This window comes from Tiliqua scincoides, chromosome 2 (genome assembly GCF_035046505.1).
Source record: "Tiliqua scincoides isolate rTilSci1 chromosome 2, rTilSci1.hap2, whole genome shotgun sequence".
In the NCBI taxonomy this organism is placed as follows: Eukaryota; Metazoa; Chordata; class Lepidosauria; order Squamata; family Scincidae; genus Tiliqua; species Tiliqua scincoides.
Window position 1 is genome coordinate 269,971,773 of NC_089822.1, and position 25,512 is coordinate 269,997,284.

Genomic DNA, 25,512 nt, shown 5'->3' on the forward strand with positions numbered 1-25,512 from the left:
CACAACATGTAGTTCAGGGCAGGGTGTCTGCATACTTGAAATTGGAACTAGGAGTTGCTGGGGTTCCTGAGTTGGACCCTCAGCTGGCAGGTTTCCAGCTACATGTTGATTTCAGGGACTGCAACAAAGAGACTGTTACCTGTGTCGTAGCCACGGCTCATCTTGTCGATGAACCGGTGCACTCCTATGCGCCGTGATGCCTGCATCACCTCCTCCCGGCTCTGCTCCCCCAAGCCGTAAGCAATGTTCCCATGCAGTGACCGAGCAAACAGAACCGGAGTCTGGCTCACTAGCGCCACCTGCGCAGAGGACAAAAGAGCCAGGAGGTTAGGAGGGCCTCTTTATTCTAGAACAGGGTTGGACAGACTAGGGGCCCTGGACCTTTAACTTGTATAGAAGAGGGAATTTCAGCAAGTGCAGCTTGTCATCTCATAGCAGACAAGCTGCACCTGCTGAAATTCTCTCTCCTGTATTGGCAACCTTCAGTCTCGAAAGACTATGGTATCGCGCTCTGAAAGGTGGTTCTGGCACAGCGTCTAGTGTGGCTGAAAAGGCCAATCCGGGAGTGACAATCCCTTCCACACCGGGAGCAAGTGCAGTCTGTCCCTGGTCTGTCTCCCTGGCTATGGGCCTTCCTTTTTTGCCTCTTAGCCTCAGACTGTTGGCAAAGTGTCTCTTCAAACTGGGAAAGGCCATGCTGAACAGCCTGCCTCCAAGCGGGCCGCTCAGAGGCCAGGGTTTCCCACTTGTTGAGGTCCATCCCTAAGGCCTTCAGATCCCTCTTGCAGATGTCCTTGTATCGCAGCTGTGGTCTACCTGTAGGGCGCTTTCCTTGCACGAGTTCTCCATAGAGGAGATCCTTTGGGATTCGGCCATCATCCATTCTCACGACATGACCAAGCCAACGCAGGCGTCTCTGTTTCAGCAGTGAATACATGCTAGGGATTCCAGCACGTTCCAGGACTGTGTTGTTTGGAACTTTGTCCTGCCAGGTGATGCCGAGGATGCGTCGGAGGCAGCGCATGTGGAAAGCATTCAGTTTCCTCTCCTGTTGTGAGCGAAGAGTCCATGACTCGCTGCAGTACAGAAGTGTACTCAGGACGCAAGCTCTGTAGACCTGGATCTTGGTATGTTCCGTCAGCTTCTTGTTGGACCAGACTCTCTTTGTGAGTCTGGAAAACGTGGTAGCTGCTTTACCGATGCGCTTGTTTAGCTCGGTATCGAGAGAAAGAGTGTCGGAGATCGTTGAGCCAAGGTACACAAAGTCATGGACAACCTCCAGTTCATGCTCAGAGATTCATGCTCCATTTCATGCTCAGGAGATCTCTCTCCTACACAATTGTTAAAGGTCCAGGATCCCTAAAGTTGAAAGTTTGCCCACCCGTTCTAGAACCTGACTGCAGGAGAGGGGAGGGGTTAAGAACATAAGAAGAGCCCAGCTGGATCAGGCCATAGACCCATACAGTTAAACTTCCTGTATCTCACAGTGGCCCACCAAATGCTTCAGGGAGCACACAAGACAGCAAGACACAACCTGTGTCCTGGTGTCCTCCCCTGCATCTGACACTCTGAGGTAAGTCTACTTCTAAAATCAGGAGGTTGCATGTAGCCACCATGGTTTGTAACCCATGATGGACTTTTCCTCCAGAAATTTGACCAATCCCCTCTTAAAGGTATCTAGGTGAGATGCCATTATCCCTTCCTGCTGCAAGGAGTTCCACAGACCAACCACACACTGAGTAAAGAAATATTTTCTTTTGCCTGTCCTAACTCTCCCAACACTCAGTTTTAGCAGACGTCCCCTGGTTCTGGTGTTGTGTGGGAGGGAAAAGAGCATCTCTCTATTCACTCTGTCCCTCCTGTGATGGTGAGGGGTATCTGCATGGACAGAAGAGGCAATTTTAAGAGGAAACCAAGAAGATGCCCAGAGACTGACACTCTGAAGTATCTGAAGGGAAAGATGGCAAACAGAGTGACCCAGGAATGTGAGCACAGCCACTGCAGGGAGAAAGCAAAGCCACCAAGGAGCTCCAGGAGGATGAAAGAGACTGTCCTTTAGGCAGCAAACAGAGGCTTGTGCGGGTCCCAGAGGGGAACTTGAAGGGCTCTTTCATGCTCTAGACCAGTAGTTCTCAAACTGGTTTGTGGGACCCACTAGGTGGGTCATGAACCAATTTCAGGTGAGTCCTCATTCATTTCAATATTTTATTTTTAATATATTAGACTTGATGCTACCCTGGCATGTGACTGCATTTGGGACATGTTACAGATCTGCACTTTTAACAGGCTACTATGTATATGCTTTTAACAATGATACTTAATGGGACTTACTCCTGGGTAAGTGTGGGTAGGATTGCAGACTAGGATTGTTAAAAATTTTCCTGCTTGATGATGTCACTTCTGGAAATGACATCACTACCGGTGGGTCCCAAAAGATTCTCATTCTAAAAAGTGGGCCAAGATGTTAAATGTGTGAGAACCACTGTGCTAGACCTTTATCAGTGTGGGAGCATGTTCTCAATAAGTGGGGAGAGACTCTGGATGGGGCCCTTCCCTTACCTTCTGATGCAGGAAGTGATGCTCGTATTCACTCAGATCCCTGCCATCCAGCAGCACTTGCCCTCGTTGGGGTACGTAGAACCGCTCCAGCAGGGCCACCACAGTGCTCTTCCCTGACCCTGAAGGACCCACTAGAGCAGTCACTGTTCCAGGGCGCAGCTCTAGGGTCACTCCCTGTTGGAAAAGGTCATGGGGGGGTGAGAGAGAAGGCCCCTTCCCATCAGTTCCAGAAAGAGAGAGATCTTGGATGATCTTAGAGAGATCTTGGGGTGGTGGTGGACAGGTCGATGAAAGTGTCGACCCAATGTGCGGCGGCAGTGAAGAAGGCCAATTCTATGCTTGGGATCATTAGGAAGGGTATTGAGAACAAAACGGTTAGTATTATAATGCCGTTGTACAAATCGATGGTAAGGCCACACCTGGAGTATTGTGTCCAGTTCTGGTCGCCGCATCTCAAAAAAGACATAGTGGAAATGGAAAAGGTGCAAAAGAGAGCGACTAAGATGATTACGGGGCTGGGGCACCTTCCTTATGAGGAAAGGCTACGGCGTTTGGGCCTCTTCAGCCTAGAAAAAGAGACGCTTGAGGGGGGACATGATTGAGACATACAAAATTATGCAGGGGATGGACAGAGTGGATAGGGAGATGCTCTTTACACTCTCACATAATACCAGAACCAGGGGACATCCACTAAAATTGAGTTTTGGGCGGGTTAGGACAGACAAAAGAAAATATTTCTTTACTCAGCGCGTGGTTGGTCTGTGGAACTCCTTGACACAGGATGTGGTGCTGGCGTCTAGCCTAGACGCCTTTAAAAGGGGATTGGACGAGTTTCTGGAGGAAAAATCTATTATGGGGTACAAGCCATGATGTGTATGCGCAACCTCCTGATTTTAGGAATGGGTTAAGTCAGAATGCCAGATGTAGGGGAGAGCACCAGGATGAGGTCTCTTGTTATCTGGTGTGCTCCCTGGGGCATTTGGTGGGCCGCTGTGAGATACAGGAAGCTGGACTAGATGGGCCTATGGCCTGATCCAGTGGGGCTGTTCTTATGTTCTTATGTTCTTATGAGAACACATGGCACCCCAAGACTGCAACCCTTTACACACTTTCCTGGGAGTAAGCCCTACTGTGCTGCAAGCATTACTTCAGAAGAGAACGTTTTCTTGCTTTGTGCCAGCTGACAGCACCTGCAGTGGTACAGAGCAAGTTAGCCAGGAGTTTGGACCACCTGCATCTCTACTATGATGGGAATGAACAAGGGAAGGGTCTGCCTCACCATCTACTCAATTGTCTGCTGACACAGGGTGCAAGAGAGGGATCACTTGCAGACTTTTTAAGGCCCATGTCAAATAGCGTGGCCTCCAAAGACAGTATACTGCATGCTCTCCAACAGTCATTCCAGGATCACAAAAAACAGCAACCACATTTGCCCTTGTACCAGCCCAGGCAGCCGAGGATGTGCATATGTAATCAATAGTGGCACATGCATTTATACGGCAGTGTTATTGTTTGATTCTACAGTATTTTAAATGGCTTTCCAAGGTTTTTGTAATGGCTACACAGTAAAAATTAGACTGGAACACAGCATCAAGGGAGGGGGCCCAGAGGAGGTCCAGCCTGGTCCCATGGTTTCTCCAAGGCCACCCCAGGTCTGCTCTAGCAGTCAAAGGAGTTTATTTGTTTTATTAATTTAAAATATTTTTATACTGCTTTTCTAAAAATCCAAAGCAGTGAAAACTCAAAGAAGTTACCTAATGTTCTACTTAAGCCAAGAAAGAACTGTTTGCTAGAATGAATGGGGTCTCCACACCAATCATTACAAGACAACTAAAACCCAGACTGCTGTAGGGGCATTGCTCTCCAGCTCATCCTGAGGGATTGGGGCCCCCTACTCCAGCAAAAACTGTATTTCTTCCTTTCTCATGCCTACTCATAAGTAGCCCAAGTCTTTCCCCCTTCCCTGAACCCTTCTGCCAGTGTTTCCACACACACACCAATTTCCCCCTCCAATACCTTGAGCACCAAGGAACTGTTGCTGTCAGGGTAGGAAAACCAAACATCCTGCAGTAGGACATGTCCCCGTAGATCTGGGGGTGCCAGCATTCCCATGGAGCTGATCTGGGGAGTCCGGTCCATGTATTCAAAAATCTTTTCAGAGGACCCTACAGCTTTTTGCACTTTAGGGTAAACAAAGAGGAGGGCCTGGAGGGTAGAGGAAGGAGGGAGTAAGTTGGGGGGACAAAGAAGAGGAAAGGACCATGGGTGTTCTCCCCACCATGACACGCTCCATTCCCACTCAGACATGCCGGGTCCCGGGATAGAAGTGGCAGGGGGACATTGCATGTCAGTGACATGTCAGTGCTTCCACCCCACTCCAGTTTCAGACTCACATTCACTGCTGAGGAAAACTCCATCTCATAGAGGACAAATGTAACCAGATCTCCGCTGCTCACACTCCCGTGAGTGACAAGGCGGCCCCCGTAGAACAGAATCCCCACTTTGAGGGCCAGGCCGGAGAGCTGCAGGAGGAAAGTGGGGTTTAGACAGAATCTGCATCCTCTGTTCCTGGAGCCTCAGCCCTCCCCTGCCTTCAGGGCCCCCTTCCTGTCCCAGAGGACTCAGTCACTGCCCCCTCTTTGCTCCCATCCCTGTCCAGAGAGCCCCAGAGCAGTTGCACCCCTTACGCTGCTGGTCCATAGGGAGGCAGCATAAGCCACTGCCTCCCACTGGTTGAGCCTGTAGGTCTCCTGCAGCTTCTTCTCGTAGCCCTGGGCGGCTCCATCCTCGTTGGCAAAGCTGCGGACCGTGGCCATCGCTTGGAAGGTCTCCACCGCCACCTCATTGGCCTTGGCAAGGGACTCCTGGACCTGTAGGGCCAGGCTCTGGGGGGGAGGGGAAATGACAACACAGAGAGCAAGAAGAGCGACTGACTGTATCTTGCTTCAGCAGAAGTCAATTGTCTTCAGTTAGTTGGCTGCCTGAATTTACTCACTCACTCACTCACTCACTCATTCACTCACTCACTCACATACATCTCACCTGCAGGCACCCCAGAGCACATACCTGGGGAGGTCAGGGGGGCAAATATCCTGGGGTGCCACCTGTTGGTGACACTGCAACCCCCTTCCACCCATTTTTCTTCTTTTTTTAAAAGGCCTTTCCAGGCTTTCCAAGGCCTTCTGAAGCTGCATGCAGCCTCTCCAGCCCTCAGAAGGCCTCCAGATGCACCCAGTGGGCTGGGGCAGGATGGGGATCCATTTTGTGGTCCTGGCCACGGGTGGCAGAGAGGCCAGGATCACAATTGCCCCAGAGGTGCTTGTCTGGCCACCGAGGGACGCAGCATGCTGGGCCAGCTGAAGTCTTGGTCCATCTAGTTGTTACCCCTTTTTGTGGTAACCCCAAAGTTACATCTCTTTGCGAACCAGGCCAAGTGGCATTTTTTTCCAGCTGTGCTCCTCTTACATTTAGCAGAGGGAGAGTAACTACTATCCCTCTTCACCCCAGCATAGTATCTTTTCTAATGGCTGTTGCTGGGGTTTCTTCTACATCTTGTTAGGTTGTGAGCCCTTTTGGGTTAGGGAGCCATTTACTGATTTGATTTTCTGTTTAACCCACTTAGGGCCCAATCCTATCCAGCTTTCCAGCACCAGAGCAGCCGCAATACAGCCCCAAAGTAAGGGAACAAATGTTCCCGTACCTTGAGGAGGCCTCTGTGACTGTCTCCCCACCACAGGATGCAAAGCACACCACATTGGCACAGCTGCACCAGCACTGCAAACTTGGATAGGATTTGGCCCAACTTCTTTAATTGAAAAGCACAAAAAAAAATACTATACTCTTAATAATAATAATTTGTCTGTTGACAGCAGGGCTCATCTAGTCTTTTTACAGAGGCACATACATACATGCATGTATTGTAGAGGGCTACACGTCAAGCACTGGAGCCAAAGAGGCCACTTGTATCTCTTGTGTTTCAGGTCATAAGAGCATACAAGTTGCCTTGCTGAATTCAAACAAAGGAAGCTCATCTAATCCTGTGTCCCAGAGCGGCCCACCAGTTCCCCCACAAAGGGAAGCCCACAAACGTGATAAAAGCAAGACCTCTCCTAGGTTTGCCCTTCAGCAACCAAAACCAACCCCACCAGCACACCCTGTGGACCTCCCAAGGGCATTTGTCCAGTCCCTTCCCAGGAGAGAGGGCATCACATCTGAATGCACCTGCGTGGGACGCAGCTTGGCAAGACATGGCTGGATACCTGGTGGAATTTCCCAGAGAGCTTTGGCACAAGCAGGATGAAGGGCAGCCCCACAGTGACAAATAGGGCCAGGGGCACAGAGACCCACAGCATGGTCAGGTAGAGGAAGAGTCCCCTCATCAGGTACCACATGAGTAGGTTCAGGTCCTCGCTCAGGGCTTCGCTCATGGCATCTGTGTCGGTTGTCACACGGGATGTGATGTCACCTGCACAGAAGAGAAGAGTTCATAGGGGGTGGCAGAGAGGGAGAGAGGAGGAAAGTTCAGGATGGGGCTCCAGAGCAGGACCAGAAGGCTGCAGCAAAGCGATTGTCAATATTTTTCCTCTCTGGTTACACTGACTTCTATGGTCTTCTCTACGGTCTTTGCCTCTTGTGACGTCACTTCTGGTTTCCTGGAGACTGTTCCAGGTTCTGTGGCTCTGTTTGTAGGGCAACTGCCTGTAGAAATGGCAATGCTGGCAGAAAAAGAGGGACAGACAATTTGATATACAGACAGTTGCCCTAGAAACAGAGCCACAGACCCCGGAAGAGTATTTCAGCAATTTTCAACTGCTGTGTTTCAAACTTCCATGGCACACCTGCGAAGGTTTTATGGCACACCAAGGAGCTGCAGCACACCAGTTGGAAATGGCTGCTGTAGAAACTATGGAAGAGAAGTCAAGAAGAGAGCTGTCCAGAACACTTCCTATAATTCTTGATACACTTTCCAAGAAACTCTCTGCTGCCTTCTTGCCCTCTCCATCAACTCGCCATCTGTGCTCCTCTTCCTCTGGGAAGTTCTGCATCTTGACCTCCACCCAAGAACTGGCGTTTCCTCCCAGGTGACAGACCAAATCCTGGTCAAATCCCATCTCAGTGGCTCCTTCTGACCTTCACAGCTGCTTCCTCTGAGTCAGACCATCCGTCCAGCTCAGCAGCGTCTCCTCTGCTTGACAGCAGCTCTTCAAGGTGATCACATGCAGTGGGGGGGGGGGGGGATCTTTTCCCTGTCCTGCTCCCAGAGATCCTTTTCACTGGGTTGGAGACTTTCTACATATGCAGCAGGTGCTCAACCAGTGAGCTGAGACTCCTCCCCCTCAAGGTTCCCTTGGCCGTCTCCACCCATAATATAAGAATAATCTCAACAGTTCATGGCCCACCCAACAGGCCTTCATGCCAGGATCATGAAAGAGTGTTAGGTGGACCGAAGTGTGAGAGAGTTCTTGGCAGCCGATGTTTGGATGAGCATGAAGACCCACAAGGTGGTGAGTCAGAGAGGGGTGAAGATTTGGCCTTTACCTGTCCGGTTGGCATGGAAGAAGCCAATTTCCTGGCGGATGACGGAGCTGAAGACTGAGCCCTGGACACGGGCATGGATCCGGTTCATGGTAGTGTTGTAGAGCCAGTCGCAGAGAAACTCTGTCACAGCACTGAGGGACAGGAGGAAGGCAGGGTGGGCTCTCTGCCCTCCAGACCCTCTGAATCTCACCCTGGCTCCCTCCAGCCTCAATCCAGCCCCTGCAATCTGCCCCAGCTTTGCCCCTTCCTTCCATACCTGCCCACAGTGAGCAGAGACATCACCAAGAGAGCCTTTGCAAAGGCGGAAGAGGCAGCTTCACTCACTATCCAGTCCGTCACTCGCCCCGTATAGTAGGGAATCGCCATCTCCCCTGTGGCACAAAAAGACGGACCTCAGGACTACTGGGTCCTGAGGAAAAGGGAATAGCACACAAAAAACTGGGGCTGCATTGAAGGGGGGAGCGAAGAGCCAGAAGCTGGTTTGAGGTTCACTAGGTAAGCAGTGGGTTGCAGCAAAGTGAGACCTGATCGTGGCTGGCATGCAGAATCGTCTTGGAATAGCACTGCGATTCATCATGTACTGGAATCCACGCTGAAATTCCAGGGGGAAAGTCCTCCATTCTCCTTATTCAAGAGATCCTTGTTAAAATCTGAATATTTTTGGATGGGAGACTGCCTGGGACTACTGGGTGCTGTAGGCTTATACCATAGTCTTTCGAGACTGAAAGGTTGCCAACCATTCTTCTATCCAGATTTTTTTCTAATTACGCATCCTACTGGAGGCTGAATGGGCCAGCACTCCCCTGAAAGCCTGCAGCTTAGGGGTGCTCCTGGACTCAGCTTGGAGCCTGGAGGCCCAGGATTCAGCCATGAATGTAAGTGCTATTGGCCAGCTTTGGCTGATCCACCACCTGCATCTGTTCCATAGCAGATCAGATCTAAGCCTCATGACACAAACCTCAGTGATGTCTCAGCTGGACTACTGTGATGTGTGCTACTTGGGGATGCCCTTGAAGACTGCTTGGATGCTTCAGCTGGTCCAAAATGCAGCTACCTGATCAACAGCAGAGCAACGGATCAGGACCATGGAACGCCACTGTGGCAAAATCTTTATAGATTACCAGGATGCGTCTGGGCACAAGTTCAAGTGTGGCTTTGGAGCGTTGAAGGCCTCTCACATGCACTAGCCCACCTCTCAAGGTCTGCAAGGAGACCCTCCTATGTGTCCCACCAGTACTGAGAGGTAGAGAGCTATCTTCACTCCCAATTTGTGCCCAGCATTCAGAATGCTCTCCCTAGAGGGGCAGAACTGGCCCCATCCCTGCAGGTCAACTGAGGACAAAATCAACTGATTTTGATCTTGGCTTTTTCACTTTCAGGAGCTTTTTGTTTTACCTGCTGTAATTCTGGGCTCTGCTTGTTATGATGCTATTTTCTCCTGCTACCCCCCTGCCGCTCTGAGGCACCCTTCTAGCTTATGCTGCTGCTTTTATATGATTTTACGGTTTGTCTTAGGGCGCAATCCTCACCCCTTATGTCAGTGCTTTCCAGCACTGGCACAGCGGTGCCAATGGGACGTGTGCTGCATCCTGCAGTTGGGTGTCACTCACGGAGGCCTCCTCAAAGTAAGGGAGTGTTTGTTCCCTTACGTCAGGGCTGCATTGCCCTTATGTCAGTGCTGGAAAGCACTGACATAAGAGGTTAGAATTGCACCCTTAAGCACCTACTGAATGCTGCCGGGAGCATCATTTTAGAATGGAGAGGCAGAGAAAGAGATGCCTCAACTAAGTCTAGAACTACTGTGCTGGGCTCAGGTGCTTTTGTTTATTTAAATGTAAATGACTTTTGCCCCACATTTTGTTGACACTTTTAGTTATTTTATTAGGGATTGTACTGTGACCCTGCACACTGCCGTAGAAAAATTATGTTCTTAAAAGCAGAGTATAAATGTGTACATTAAAAGAAATAATAAATTCATTTTCCAAGTCAAAGCAGCCCCTAGCAAACAGCAGGTTTCACAGCCCTGGGGCATTTGTCAGCTTGATACCTGCCAGTACAAGGCAACCATCATCCAAACCAGCCCTGTGCATACCCACAGACATGGATTATGTGTGCGCTGTATAGCAGGGACATGCAGTGGGTGGGGAGGCAGGTGAGGCAGAGCCTCCCCACTGGAGTCCTTCGAAAAGTGCCGCCGCCATGGTAGGTGTGCAAGCAGTCACAACCCATGCGCTGTGCAGTCTCCACTCTCTCACTGCTCTGTGCATGGGTTGTGCATGCTTGCACACCTCTCACAGTGGTGGTGCTTTTCGAAGGCCTCTGGTGGGGAGACTCTGCCTCACCTGCTTCCCCGCCCACTGCACATCCCTGCTGTAAAGACCATCAAGCATGCTGACCACCACCCGTGACGGGGCTCCACTCACCGGAGGACGAGACCACGAGAAGGCCAGCGATGGCCACGAAGCGCAGCGCATCGGGCCTCATGCAGGAGAGGAGTCTCCCGAAGGACGCGGAGGGCCTCTTCCCCGCCTGCCGCGGCCCGGAGGGGGCCAGGTGGTGCCACAGCAGGGCCGCGGCGCCCACCACCAGGTAGCCGAGGACCAGCACGTCCAGCCTGGCCCAGCCGTGCGCCAGCCCCGGGGTGCCCTCCGGGGAGGGGAGCAGCAGCGCCCGCAGGGAGGCGTAGCCGGGCACCAGGAAGCTGAGGAGGGCGGCAGCGGGCAGGAGCGCGTCCCTGGAGCCGGGACCCCCGTGGCAGGTGGCGGCGCAGGCCGCGAGGACGAGCAGCCCGCAGCGCCCGGCGGCCACGGCCCAGGCCAGCGCCAGGGGGCGCCCCCAGGGCGGCGGGCTCAGCGCCTGCCAGGCCAGCCGCACGGCCAGCAGGTCGGCCAGCAGCGCGGCGGGGGGCCAGGCGAGGCGCAGCGCCCGGCAGCGCTTCATCGTCTCCGGCGCGCTCGGCTCCCGCTGAGGCCGCGCGGTGGCTCGACGGCTCCGAACTGCAGGGGCGGGCGGGCGGCCCAGGAAGGCGCCGCTTCGGCCGGTCCGCTCGCCTGCGGGGAGAAGCTTCCTGCTCGGACTCGCCTCGGAGCGTCCTCGCAAGCGGGCTGGACGGGAGGGGAAGGCGGACGGGGCGTGCCCTGCGCCGGGGCCCTCCCTCTCCCGCTCCCCGGAAAGCCCCTCCGCTCGCCGCCGCCGTCCTCGCAGGAAGCGCAGCCGTTTCCCGGAATCCGAAAGTGAAACCGGCCTGCGGGGAGGGCGGGGGGAGTTCGCGCGCCGCGGCTCTCGAGGGGGCGGGGGCGGGCTCTGGCGGGGCGGGCTCTGGCGGGGGGCGGTGGCAGGGCGCCCTCGGGGCAGGCGGGGGCGCGGCAGCGAGGAGTTCTCGGGTCGCGCTCCCCTTCTGGAGCTGACACACGCGCCCGCTCTCTCGCTTCCATCCACGGGGGGGGGGGCTGGGACATATCCTCCCTTAGCATGTCAGACGCGTGTTCCCGCACACGCACGGGCACATTCACACAAGCCCGCAAGGGAGGAAGAAGGGGGCACCGGCGCAGACAGAGACGGACCCGTTTTGGACGGGGCCCGCTCCTCGCTCTGGCTTCAGCCCTCCCCCCACGCGCTTAGAGTGACCCAGCTGACCCGCGGGGAGAGGAGGCCAACACGCAGAGCACGTGTGGATGCCTCCCCGGCCGCCTCCCAGTCTGATGTTCCTCTCATAGGCCAAGAAAGCGCTGCTCAGTTCTTCAAAGAGAGACGGGGAGGGCGGAGTCTTCCCAGCCCTGGCTGCGCGAGAGCAGCTCCCGCTGATGAAACGAACGCACTCTGTGGCTGCTCAGAGGTACTCTCGGCGTCGCCATCACTCTGCACCCTAAGGGCTGCACCCTGGCACTTGAGACAGGTTTGGGGAGGGTTGAGCCCCCGGTCCGATCAGGTCACGTCCCAGGCCTCGCCTAGCTGCAAGCGGGGCAGGGGCTGCGTCCACGCGTAATTTGAGCGCGGGTGCAAGCGGCTGGGAAGGCGAGGCTGGACGCGAGCCCGCCCGCCCGCCCGCTGCCCCGAGACGGAGGTGCAGCCAGAGAATCCTCAACCCGGGCAGGCTTCGAATCTTTGGGGCCAACTTCCAAGCGAGCAGAGGCGCCCTCCGGCGGCCATGAGTGGCGCTGCAGGCAGCCGGGAGCTCCGCTGTCACTTTCGCTATCACTGCAGGTTCCCGCGGAAGGGACTCCAGGGCTGGTCCGACGGGGCATCGCCATGGACCCTCGGGGGGCGCAGCGGAAGATCAGCACTGGGGTGAGTGCGGGGGGGCGGAGTCCTGAAAGCAGGAGGGGCGGATTCCCCTGGGACACTTTTGCGGAGGGGGGGAACGACCCCCCCAGCGGTGCAGTCAAGTGAAGCGCGGAATTCCTGCATGCGGAAAGGAGCCAAAGAGGGGAGGGGTCCCAATTAATCCCCCTTCCCTCCCACTTGCCTCTTGCCAAGGGAGGAGGCAGGTGCGCTGAGCGTCACTTTGTCCACGTTCACAGTCCCTTCGAATACGTGATCCTGGAGGCTGCACGTCTGAATCCATCCGGAGTGAGGAGACTGGGGGGGCGGGGGGGCAGCGTGCCCTGGCCTTGCCTTGCCTTTCACGGCTCATGCAGCACCAGCACCTCCTGGCACCTGCAGGACCAGCTCAAGGCCTCCCAGGGCCTGAGGCTCAGCTGTGTGCACATTTCGCCTCTCCATGAACTGGAGACCTGTCAGTCGACACATGTCCTGTCCCTCCTGCTCCCTGGATTCGGAAGGGAAGAGGGAGAAAAGTGTGGAGGAGAGGAGAGTGGTGAGCTGGGAGACTACCACCAGCGCTCTAGTCTAGCCAGTCACTCTCTTCTGCTCCATTCTGTCTTCCTTCTCCAACCAGAGATTCGGAGGACCAGAGGCCGACATGATCGTAGATGGGCAAGACTGCATACTGTCTAATGTGCTGGGAGGCCTTGGGCCAACCTTGCCAATGCTAGGGACTGAACAGGGTGAGTGAGAGCATCCTTGTTGATTCTGTTGCACTACTCAGCACTTTCAAGACCATCAGCTGGGATCTCCTTCTGGGCCACCCAGTTGGATTAGGACTGGCCAGTGTTATTTTGTGCACTGGTTCCAGCTCTGCCTAGAGTGAAGGACCCAGAAGATGTTGCACAGCAACCATTGATAAATTAAAGATCAATAAGTCACCGGGCCCTGATGGCATCCACCCAAGAGTTATTAAGGAATTGAAGAATGAAGTTGCAGACCTCTTGACTAAGGTATGCAACTTGTCCCTCAAAACGGCCACAGTGCCAGAAGATTGGAGGATAGCAAATGCCACGCCTATTTTTAAAAAGGGAAAGAGGGGGGACCCGGGAAACTATAGGCCGGTCAGCCTAACATCCATACCGGGTAAGATGGTGGAATGCCTCATCAAAGATAGGATCTCAAAACACATAGACGAACAGGCCTTGCTGAGGGAGAGTCAGCATGGCTTCTGTAAGGGTAAGTCTTGCCTCACGAACCTTATAGAATTCTTTGAAAAGGTCAACAGGCATGTGGATGCGGGAGAACCCATGGACATTATATATCTGGACTTTCAGAAGGCGTTTGACATGGTCCCTCACCAAAGGCTACTGAAAAAACTCCACAGTCAGGGAATTAGAGCACAGGTCCTCTCGTGGATTGAGAACTGGTTGGAGGCCAGGAAGCAGAGAGTGGGTGTCAATGGGCAATTTTCACAATGGAGAGAGGTGAAAAGCGGTGTGCCCCAAGGATCTGTCCTGGGACCGGTGCTTTTCAACCTCTTCATAAATGACCTGGTCATGGTTCAGGATGTGGACTCACCTCCCTGCATTACAATCTCTGAGCATGAACTGGAGGTTGTCCATGACTTTGTGTACCTTGGCTCAATGATCTCCGACACTTATTCTCTCGATACCGAGCTAAACAAGCGCATCGGTAAAGCAGCTACCACGTTTTCCAGACTCACAAAGAGAGTCTGGTCCAACAAGAAGCTGACAGAACATACCAAGATCCAGGTCTACAGAGCTTGCGTCCTGAGTACACTTCTGTACTGCAGCGAGTCATGGACTCTTCGCTCACAACAGGAGAGGAAACTGAGCGCTTTCCACATGCGCTGCCTCCGACGCATCCTCGGCATCACCTGGCAGGACAAAGTTCCAAACAACACAGTCCTGGAACGTGCTGGAATCCCTAGCATGTATTGTATTGGCAACCTTCAGTCTCGAAAGACTATGGTATCGCGCTCTGAAAGGTGGTTCTGGCACAGCGTCTAGTGTGGCTGAAAAGGCCAATCCGGGAATGACAATCCCTTCCACACCGGGAGCAAGTGCAGTCTGTCCCTGGTCTGTCTCCCTGGCTATGGGCCTTCCTTCTTTGCATGTATTCACTGCTGAAACAGAGACGCCTGCGTTGGCTTGGTCATGTCGTGAGAATGGATGATGGCCGGATCCCAAAGGATCTCCTCTATGGAGAACTCGTGCAAGGAAAGCACCCTACAGGTAGACCACAGCTGCGATACAAGGACATCTGCAAGAGGGATCTGAAGGCCTTAGGGATGGACCTCAACAAGTGGGAAACCCTGGCCTCTGAGCGGCCCGCTTGGAGGCAGGCTGTGCAGCATGGCCTTTCCCAGTTTGAAGAGACACTTTGCCAACAGTCTGAGGCTAAGAGGCAAAGAAGGAAGGCCCATAGCCAGGGAGACAGACCAGGGACAGACTGCACTTGCTCCCGGTGTGGAAGGGATTGTCACTCCCGGATTGGCCTTTTCAGCCACACTAGACGCTGTGCCAGAACCACCTTTCAGAGCGCGATACCATAGTCTTTCGAGACTGAAGGTTGCCAATACAATAAATGACCTGGAGACAGGGTTGAGCAGTGAAGTGGCTAAGTTTGCAGACGACACCAAACTTTTCCGAGTGGTGAAGACCAGAAGTGATTGTGAGCAGCTCCAGAAGGATCTCTCCAGACTGGCAGAATGGGCAGCGAAATGGCAGATGCGCTTCAATGTCAGTAAGTGTAAAGTCATGCACATTGGGGCAAAAAATCAAAACTTTAGATATAGGCTGATGGGTTCTGAGCTGTCTGTGACAGATCAGGAGACAGATCTTGGGGTGGTTGTGAACAGGTCGATGAAAGTGTCGACCCAATGTGCAGCGGCAGTGAAGAAGGCCAATTCTATGCTTGGGATCATTAGGAAGGGTATTGAGAACAAAACGGCTAGTATTATAATGCCGTTGTACAAATCTATGGTAAGGCCACACCTGGAGTACTGTGTCCAGTTCTGGTCGCCACATCTCAAAAAAGACATAGTGGAAATGTAAAAGGTGCAAAAGAGAGTGACTAAGATGATTACGGGGCTGGGGCACCTTCCTTATGAGGAAAGGCGTTTGGGCCTCTTCAGCCTAGAAAAGAGACGCCTGAGGGGGGACATGATTGAGACATACAAAATTATGCAGGGGATGGACAGAGTGGATAGGGAGATGCTCTTTACACTCTCACATAATACCAGAACCAGGGGACATCCACTAAAATTGAATGTTGGGCGGGTTAGGACAGACAAAAGAAAATATTTCTTTACTCAGTGTGTGGTTGGTCTGTGGAACTCCTTGCCACAGGATGTGGTGGTGGCGTCTAGCCTAGACGCCTTTAAAAGGGGATTGGACAAGTTTCTGGAGGAAAAATCCATTATGGGGTACAAGCCATGATGTGTATGCGCAACCTCCTGATTTTAGAAATGGGTTAAGTCAGAATGCCAGATGCAAGGGAGGGCACCAGGATGAGGTATCTTGTTATCTGGTGTGCTCCCTGGGGCATTTGGTGGGCCGCTATGAGATACAGGAAGCTGGACTAGATGGGCCTATGGCCTGATCCAGTGGGGCTGTTCTTATGTTCATTGTTTGGCCTCATTGACCTATGGGCTTCCAGGCCTCTTCAGCCTCGAAAAGAGGTGCCTGAGGGGGGACATGATTGAGACATACAAAATCATGCAGGGGAAAGATAAAGTGGATAGAGAAATGCTCTTTACTCTCTCACATAACTCCAGAACCAGGGAACATCCACTAAAGTTGAGTGTCAGGAGGGTTAGGACAGACAGAAGAAAATATTTCTTTACCCAGAATGTAATTAATCTGTGGAACTCCTTGCCACAGTGTGTGGTGATGTCATAAGGCCTAGTTGCCTTGAAAAGGGAATTGGACAAATTTCTGGAGGAAAAATCCATTAAAGGTTGCAAGCCATGATGTGTATGTGCAACCTCCTGATTTTAGATATGGGCTATGTCAGAATGCCAGATGCAGGGGAGGGCACCAGGATGCAGGTTGTGTCTGTTGCCTTGTGTGTTCCCTAAAGCATTTGATGGGTATCTGTGAGATACAGGAAACTGGACTAGATATGCCTATGGCCTGATCCAGTGGGGCTCTTATGTTCTTACGTTCATTCACTGTCCTCCATGCTATTCAGTTTATTTTATTTTAAATAAATTATATCCCACCTCTCCTTTCTCCAAAGAGCCAAACAAGAATCTTTTGCACCACCTTCTGGAAGCTATCCTGCAAGAAGGTCCTTGAAGAACAGGGTCATCCCCACACAGTGGTGTTACTAGGGGGTGCTGGCCTCAGCAGGTGAAGCGCACAGTGGAGTGACAGCACTATCTCTGTTCTATCAAAAATTATAGCCAAAAAAAACTGGTGGGGCAGGGCTGGTGGGGCAATGGTGCATTACCATGTCCACTGCCCAGGGCATTGCCCTGCTTACTGTGTGGGAGGTGGTCCATCATGGGGTGACATGCTGGCCTCCCATACTGGGTGACACCACTGTCTCCAAACCCTAGTGACACCACTGTCACCACGAAAGGCCATCCAGAAGGGTCCCATAGTCAATGAGATCAAAAGGTGCTGTTACTGTACAGCAGTAACAGAGACTTGCTCCCCTCGTCCAGTTTTCTGCACAAGTTGTCCACTTGGGCAGCCTGAGCTATTCCAGGTCAAAAGTCATGTGGCAATAGGTCCAGATAATGAGTTTCATCCAGGAATTCCCAGAGTTGGGACCAGTGTTCCCTGTAAACCAGTGTTCCCAATGTTGCCTAACCAGTGTTCCCAGCTCCTAGCCAAACTCCACACAGCATGGAGATCGGCAACCTAGATGTTTGGCGATGACATCACTTGAACACATGGGGATGGCATTGTGACATGGTTACCAAGATTGTACACCTGAAGAAGGGGTCCATGCATCTATGCAGATCCCTTAGAGGGAATACTGGTTGGGTCATCACCACATGCTCAAGCCCCTTGGCTAAAAGAGAAGGTGCAGACTGGCCAGTAACTGTCTAGCATGGTGGGATCCCTTGAGAGTTTCTTCAAGGAGAAGTGGCACTTGGTGCCCATGGTCAAGGAATAATTCTTTGTCCTCATCCACTCAGCCAGCACCCCTCTGGCAGATTTACTAAATGTTCATAATTACCAGGAGAACTTGTCTGGATATTTGGGTTGGGGTGTCATCAATATACTGATTACCCCCAGTCCTCTCTCTTTTTCACCACACTCCCATCTCCTCCCCCCCCCCCCGGCTTGGTGTCCTGTAGAAAGTGGCACCATCAGCTATAAGTAGCAGTTCACAGACTTGCTGATCTTGTGGCCTGTGAGCAGGTTTGCCAAGATAGTATCCTAACCTTGGTGTGTTGTCAGGGCTTAGCACCAATCCTGATGCCTTATTTCAGTGTCAGGGTTTGGTCTGCAACAGAGCAACTAAAAATCAAGGACATGCCTCTGAGCATGTTCAGAATGTCTGTCCATGGATGTTTCATAACCACAGCCTCCTCCCACACATTCCCATTCAGATGGTGTGGCTTTCAGGCAGCATCATTTGAGCTCCAGGACCTTGTTTTAGCAAATGAACATTGAAAAGATATCAGTATAGGGGTGGGGCTTTCTGAGGAATGGGGGCTTCAGGATGGTTTAAAACACGAAATAATGCATAAAAGCCTTGTGGCTATAAGACAATTTCCACCCAGATGATCTAGATATCGTGCTTCCCAGCCCTCCACCACATAACTCTCATCTTGTTCCCGAAGCACCCACAATGCCTTTTCCTTTCTCCTCTGCAGACAACCATCATGGCTGTGGAGTTTGATGGAGGCATTGTGGTCGGTTCTGACTCACGAGTCTCTGCAGGGTAAGTCCTTGGTCCCCCCCTTTCATATGGTGTGGGAAAAGGACAGACTCAAATAAGGGGGAGGCGAGATGTGATATGTGGCCACTTCAGCTTAAAATTCCTAAGATTGTTAATTTCCTGGGATAGGCAGACTTTTCTTTCCCTCTGCTGCAAATTCCTTACACAGCAGAAGTAAATTGCTGTGAAGAAAGAACCTTATACAAGACTGTAGCTTGGCAAATGAATTACCCTGCTTGTGAAATTGATCATTTGGAGTAATCAGTGAAGATTTTCAGTCCCATAATTCTGTGGGCCCTGGAACATAGGACATGGTGGGCAAACAAAATACACACTGCCCTGCGGAGGGTTCATTCTGGGGAAGGGACTCCTGGATTCCCTTTCTAGAGCTGGGGGGCTTCCCTTTTGACTGCTGCCCTGTTCCCTTGCTGCTCTTGTCAAGTCTTCCTTTCCCCAATCCAGGGAGTCTGTCGTGAACCGTGTCTTCAACAAGCTGGAACCGCTGCATGACCAGATTTACTGTGCCCTCTCTGGCTCAGCAGCTGATGCCCAGGCCATTGCTGACATGGTGCACTACCAGCTGGAGCTCCACAGGTGAGGAGTGGCGAGGGAGCAGCCGTGGTGAGTGTGGCCGTGTCCAGTTGTCCCAGATGATTCCTGAGGGGGTGGCCATGTTTAGTCTGTTGCAATAAAAACAGTCCAGGCTCTTGTGGCACCTCAAAGACTCCACCCTATTGCAGCCTGAGCCTCCGTGCACCAGAGGTGACTTTCTCAAGTGCATGAAGTAGTTGCCTAAAAGGGGGAAGGATGCAGCAAAAAGAAGGAAAAATGCTTCAGCCTGAGGCTCTTAGGCCCAAAGGCAGCTACAGGTGCATTCCATTCCCTGGAATGGTGCCCAGAAACAAACTGGCAGCCAGCATAGCTGGAGGAGCAGCACTCCAATACAGTTAACTTATTTTCCACGTTCTTAAACTGCCCTTCCTCCAAGGAGCTCAGGGTGGTGCACATGGTTTCTTCCCTCCTTTTGTTCGCACAGCAACCCTGTGAGGTAGGTCAGCTGCCTAGTTGATGGGGGTCACAGGAACCCAGGATGGCCACTGAGGTCATGCCCCCCAGCTCACCCCCGTGCCCCCTCCAAACACAACCAGAGGGTGCTCAGGAGGCCTTAGAATGTCACTTCTAGTTTTCCGGTGGGGGGGAGGGGAACCGGACATTTTTATGCCTTAGGCCTTACGAGGCCTGGGGAAGTCATGCCTCCAGACGCAACTGGAGCACAGCTCTGGTAGTGTTCAGAGGGAGCATGGCAAGCAAGGGGGGTGGGTGTGCCCGGGGGGCGGCACTCCTTATAGCTACACCATTGAGGTAGGTGAGGCTGAGAGAGAGTGGCCCCGGGTCATGCAGGAAGCTTTGTGACTGAGTGGAGATTTGACCCTGGATCTTCCATGACTAAGTCCAGCTCCTGTACCACTACACCATCCTGGCTTTTGAACCACTGAGCCAGGCTCTTGAACCCTGTGATCACATGAACTGGGACATTCTGCGCTAATGGCAATTTCTGGACCCTTTTCGAGGGCAATCCCACATCCAACACATTACGCTAATCAGAATCAGAGGCTTTGTGTTGTGACTCCACAACCTTGAAGGACATTGTGAATGATAGTGTTGAAAGCTGCTGAGACATACAGCAGGACCCACAGCGATACACTCCTCCCATGCAGCCCCTGGCAAAGGTCACCTACCAGGGCAACCAAGGGTGCCTCCCCCCTGAAACCTGGCCTGAATCAGGACTAAATGGATCCAGATAAACAATCAGTTCCCTCCAGGGCATTTTGGAGCTGAGATGCCACCACCCACTCAATCACCTTGCCCAGAAATGGGTGTTTCGAAGTTGGCCAGAAATTCTCATGCACTGTGGAATTTGGAGAGAGCTTCTTCAGGTGGGAGTGAACCACTGCAGGTTTTAGTACTACCTTCCAACAATGAGTAGTTTATCACCCTCACTGCCTGCTCAGTCAGCTCCTCTGGAAGACCTTATAAGTCAAGCTGGGCAGAGGTCAAGCTGGCAAGAGGCTGGACCTCAGACCCCCAAAGGTCTTGACCATCTCCTCAGGTTGTATAAGCTGAAAAGGATCCAGAATCACAAGACCAGTGGGTGCCACAGGGACATCAGCAAATACTCACAACGTGCAGTCTTAGTCTTGGTGGATGTGAGCAGTTTGAGCCGTGAAATGCCAAACCAGTTTGTCCCAGTGAGTAGCTATCCGCACCCCCCGTTGTTCTCCAGAGGGCACAAGTGCAGTAAACCCCACACATCACACAATAGCTCAGCTGAACGGCTCTGTGCAGATACGATGGGGGCAGAGCAGGGGTGTGCAGTGGGTGGGGAGGCAGGTGAGGCAGAGGCTCCCCATCAGAGTCCCTCAAAAAGCACTACCACTGTGGGAGGCCTCCAAGCACCCACAACACATGCGTAGAGTGCATGGGTTGAGAGTGCTTTGGTGCCTCACATGGCAGTGGTGCTTTTTGAAGGACTCCAGTGGGGAGGCTCTGCCTCACCTGCCTCCCCACCCACTGCATGTCCCTGGGGCAAAGAAAAGAGTTGTCTTTGCTGCCACCACTGCCACATAGTAGGCTCCAACATGAGCTCTAACTGTGTCCAGTGGTACTCATCACAGGATTTCCAGCACCATCACTCAGGATATTTGCTGAGTTTCACCGCATTTATCTCCTTGGTAAACCAACGAACCAGCTTAGCTTTACACCAAGGCAGAGGTCACTTGGGAGAGATCTGATCTAGGGCCCTAGTCATTTCTTCATTCCACAGGTTGGCCAGAGCTTCCAGTGAGTCCCCAGTCCTGGCAGTAGGAAACAGCTGTCAGGAAACCTCTATCCATCACCTGGACCTATCACCATATAGTTTGATCGCCCACCTCTGAGAAGGTGAGAGGCTGCAATTAGCCTAAACCCCACCATGAAGTGATCCATCCATGACAAAGGGGTGACCTTAAACTCCCCCACTCCCAGGTCACCAACCACTTGCCCAGCTGTAAATATCAGGTCCAGTATATGCCCAGCAACACAGATTGGGGCTGTAATCAAGTGAAACAGGCCTGTACTTGCCATGATGGCCACACTGCACCTGCACTGGGAGCCTCATCATGGACACAGAAGTCCCCCAGCCCTGCTAGCCAGGGGCACTGCAATACCACTACCAGGACCATCCCAGCCAGCTCAGGCAGGGGGACTATTGGGCAGCAAAGCAGGTAGAACACCAGCAGAATCCCACCCTCTCAGCCTGACACCAAGTTCTCAAACCCAGCAAACATCTGGCCAGGTCCCTGGTACTGGGACCTGAACCCTGGTCCTTGCTGCTGCGCTGCTGCAGGACCCAGAAACCTGGTGGACAATGCTGGGAGAGATCCAACTACTCCTGCCTTATTCAAGCAGGTCTCTGATGTCTTCCAGGTCAGTGCCTTCCTCCAGAATCGGATCCCTGATCAGGCTGGTGTTATGATGTGCTGACCTGGCCTTGAAAAGCAGCAGCTTGAGGCTGAAGGAGTCCTGCCAGGAACACTAGTAACTTGCTAGGGTAGAGCCAAACAGAGGGATAACCTGTCTATGGGGAGCCCATCTTCTCCTGGAGTGACTGGCCCACCCCTGTATCTTCCACAGTCCATCTCCTGCCCAACACATTATCCCCAGCAGGGCCCCACCCCAAAGAAAATACTACACAGCCACCCCTTTACCCACCATGTTATATTATGCCTCCCAATCCAAGTGAAGTGGAAATATCCACTTGCTGACTTTTGAAGATCTAGAGCTGCTTTACCTACAAGGCCAGTTCATCTTTACCTGCTGGCTGGAAAACCTAAATTGCCACCCTGCTCAAAAAACTGCACCCTGCTCAAAAAACTATGAAGGCATCAAGGAAGAGGTGAAGCCCTTCAACAGTTAATTCAGACATGATTGTGGGTGCTGGAAAGTGAAGGAAAAAAGAAGAGAACTAAAGTTTGGGGACAAAAATAGTCTCTGTCTAGTCCAAAGTTCAAGCAAAGCATTAAAATTATAACTGTCTAGTTCAAAGTTCAAGCAAAGAATTAAAATTGTAACTGTAGAGGCTGAAGTTTTGCTGGTGCATCAGCGCCCTCTACGGACCAAAGGGGGAACAGGCGCTTCTTGTTTGTCGCCTGATTTCCCAGAAAAGGTGGTTACCGCAGCTGAGATCAGATATGTCCAAGGACCCAAGTGTTTCCTGTTGTGAGGTCAGAGCTGGTAATTCCCACTTCTGCTGCCAAGGAGTTTCCATGGCAGTGCTGGATAGACGTGAGGCTCAGTTTACCCGGGAGTAAGCCTCATTGATCTCATTGGGATTTATTTCTGAGTAGACATGCATAGGCTTGTGCACTTGACAACTTCTACACCAAGTTTCACCTCCAGAGTGACACTGTGATATTATTCCCATTTCAAAGAAGGGAGAAACTGAGGCATGGAAAATGTTTATTTCTTCCCAGCCCAATAGGGTCCTCTCTACTGGGTGCAAAAGAGAGCGATTGGGTGCAAAAGAGAGCGACTAAGATGATTACGGGGCTGGGGCACCTTCCTTACGAGGAAAGGCTACGGCATTTGGGCCTCTTCAGCCTAGAAAAGAGACGCCTGAGGGGGGACATGATCGAGACATACAAAATCATGCAGGGGATGGACAGAGTGGATAGGGAGATGCTCTTTACACTCTCACATAATACCAGAACCAGAGGACATCCACTAAAATTGAGTGTTGGGCGGGTTAGGACAGACAAAAAAAATATTTCTTGACTCAGCGTGTGGTTGGTCTGTGGAACTCCTTGCCACAGGATGTGGTGATGGCGTCTAGCCTAGACGCCTTTACAAGGGGATTGGACAAGTTTCTGGAGGAAAAATCCATTATGGGGTACAAGCCATGATGTGTATGCGCAACCTCCTGATTTTAGAAATGGGTTATGTCAGAATGCCAGATGCAAGGGAGGGCACCAGGATGAGGTCTCTTGTTATCTGGTGTGCTCCCTGGGGCAATGGGTGGGCCGCTGTGAGATACAGGAAGCTGGACTAGATGGACCTATGGCCTGATCCAGTGGGGCTGTTCTTATGTTCTTATTAAAGACACTTCCCCATCCAAAAAAGGTTGATTTGGGTACTCATAGGATGTTTAGCTGAACTGATTTGCATAGAATCTAAAAAGTCACTAAAAATGCCTTTGGGGGGATTTGAAGGACTGAGATCTCTTTCCATCAAGAAATGACGACTGACATTCATTGACCAAAAGAGAGGCCATTTAGAATGCAGTTTTTGAGTTTGTATTTTACTCACACACACACACACACACACACACACACTTTTCTAAGTGCATAATATCTTTAGGAATATATGATAAATATGTAAAACTGTGGGGACCTCTGATTAAAATGTGCTATCAGTGGTGTAGCTAAAGGGGATGCAAAGCACAATTTTTTGCAGGTAACTGCAAAACTTAGTGCTTTGCAACCCCTCTAGCTACACCACTGTGTGTTATGTAGTGCTGGTGGTAGGAAGATTTTAACTACATTCTTTTTTTTAGAATATATGTGAGAAGGAGCCTCATCTGGGCCCTGGGAGGTCTCCTGTTTGTGGGAAAGTCTTTTTCTTCCCTTCCTAGCCAGAACTGCTGACTGTCTCTTTTTGATCCCTGGCAGCTTGGAGATGGAGGAGCCCCCACTTGTCCTGGCTGCGGCCACCTTGGTGAGAAATGTCAGCTACAAGTACAAGGAGGAACTCTCAGCCCACCTGATGGTGGCAGGATGGGACTCCAGGAGAGGGGGGCAGGTAGGTCCAGGTGCCTGAAGGATGTGTAGGGGGGCTATATAGAATCCCTGGGACCTGATGAGATTGCAATTTTTTTTAGACATAGAGGTATCTTTGCCTTTGGAAGACACCCCCAATGCCCCTTCATTCAAGCAGCACCCATTGAATATCTGACTGTTCTGTAGCCATCACAAACACAGGAACCTCCATTCATTAAAAAACAGTGACCACAGAACAGGAAGGGAGCATCTATGCCACAAAGCAACCAGTTTAATAACTGTTGAGAGAGGCTGGGAATTGTTTGCTATGTAGCAGACCTCTTCCCGGGTGCATTTCATTCTCAGCCTTGACTAAAAATGATGCCTCCCCTTCTTTGCTTTGCTTCACCCCAACAGGTATATGGGACGCTAGGCGGGATGCTCACCCGGCAGCCCTTTGCTATCGGCGGATCCGGAAGCACCTACATCTATGGCTACGTTGACTCTGCTTTCAAGCCCGGAATGGACCAGGAGGAATGTCGGCAGTTCACCAAAAACGGTACCTGACAAACTGCGTGTGGGGTGAGGCCAAGTTGCACATGGTCCTGTGGAGCAACTCCTGGAGATGAGGGCTCAGATCTGGGGGGAGCAGATGGGGCTGAGACTCAGCCCTGGGAAGCTCAGGCCTTTTTTGCTAGGCAATGCCGGGCCCAGCTAACTCAGAAAGGAGATGTGGTGGGGAAAGGGGATTGGCAGATTCTGATTTTGGTCAGGTTCCTTGATGCAGGCTTTGGTTACCTCTTTGACATCGATGGGTCTCTCTGTTAGACACAATTTTTAATGTAAGCAGAGGACTTACAGGTGCCTGCAGTTTGGGGAGTGTGTTAGAGTTGTAAAACTTTGAGAAGTAGCATTTCCATGTAATGTGCCAGGGTTTTTATAGTTCAGAGTATGTTTTTAGGTGAGAGACTCTTCTGAAATCATATCTACCCCAGTTTAACCCTGCAGCTATTTCTGGGCTGACTTTTAACCCCACATTTCCCTCCTCTCTCCTCCAGCTATTGCCCTGGCCATGGTCCGGGATGGCTCCAGCGGGGGTGTCATTTATCTTGTCACTATCACAAAAGATGGCGTCAAGGAGGAGGTTGTCCTGGGAGACGAGATCCCCAAATTCTACGATGAATGAATGTCTTCACTCTCCCTTCTTTTTTAATCTAGTAAACGTTGGTACTGTACATCTGTGTCCTCCAGTGTGCTGAGATTTTGCATCACTGTTCGTGTGTTAAGAACATAAGAACAACCCCACTGGATCAGGCCATAGGCCCATCTAGTCCAACTTCCTGTATCTCACAGCGGCCCACCAAATGTCCCAGGGAGAACAACAAGAGACCACATCCTGGTGCCCTCCCTTGCATCTGACATAGCCCATTTCTAA

General features: G+C 51.9%; 2 protein-coding genes across 3 annotated transcripts in view; one reads left to right on the top strand and one right to left on the bottom strand.

Annotated features, from left to right (window-relative positions):
* LOC136639189 (ATP-dependent translocase ABCB1-like) overlaps positions 1-11,301 on the bottom strand; it is a 38,069-nt gene extending 26,768 nt beyond the window's left edge. Inside the window, exons 1-9 of the mRNA XM_066613194.1 lie at positions 10,521-11,301; positions 8,354-8,468; positions 8,098-8,228; positions 6,819-7,024; positions 5,247-5,444; positions 4,953-5,081; positions 4,576-4,764; positions 2,560-2,733; positions 140-299 (exon numbers count right to left, since the gene is read on the bottom strand). Of these exons, the coding sequence (XP_066469291.1) occupies positions 140-299; positions 2,560-2,733; positions 4,576-4,764; positions 4,953-5,081; positions 5,247-5,444; positions 6,819-7,024; positions 8,098-8,228; positions 8,354-8,468; positions 10,521-11,037 (1,819 nt within the window). The 5' untranslated portion in view covers positions 11,038-11,301. The remainder of the gene's footprint in view (positions 1-139; positions 300-2,559; positions 2,734-4,575; positions 4,765-4,952; positions 5,082-5,246; positions 5,445-6,818; positions 7,025-8,097; positions 8,229-8,353; positions 8,469-10,520) is intronic.
* Positions 11,302-11,526: 225 nt separating this feature from the next.
* Positions 11,527-25,312, top strand: PSMB9 (proteasome 20S subunit beta 9). Of its 2 annotated transcripts, XM_066615667.1 has the most exons (7): positions 11,527-11,932; positions 12,301-12,384; positions 18,221-18,288; positions 18,748-18,879; positions 23,991-24,120; positions 24,495-24,636; positions 25,136-25,312. In XM_066615667.1, the coding sequence occupies exons 2-7, from the start codon at positions 12,346-12,348 to the stop codon at positions 25,261-25,263; spliced, it is 639 nt and encodes a 212-aa protein (XP_066471764.1). In that variant the 5' UTR covers positions 11,527-11,932; positions 12,301-12,345; the 3' UTR covers positions 25,264-25,312. The 2 variants fall into 2 exon arrangements, with proteins under 2 accessions (XP_066471764.1, XP_066471765.1); XM_066615668.1 differs by lacking the exons at positions 11,527-11,932; positions 12,301-12,384 and adding an exon at positions 14,993-15,129.
* The last annotated feature ends 200 nt before the right edge of the window (positions 25,313-25,512 follow it).

Coding starts and splice junctions, on each gene's coding strand:
- PSMB9 (XM_066615667.1), top strand. CDS start 12,346: ATGGACCCTCGGGGGGCGCAGCGGAAGATCAGCACTGGG. Junction 12,385..18,220: donor AGCGGAAGATCAGCACTGGG/GTGAGTGCGGGG, acceptor TCTCCTCTGCAG/ACAACCATCATGGCTGTGGA. Junction 18,880..23,990: donor TACCAGCTGGAGCTCCACAG/GTGAGGAGTGGC, acceptor GATCCCTGGCAG/CTTGGAGATGGAGGAGCCCC.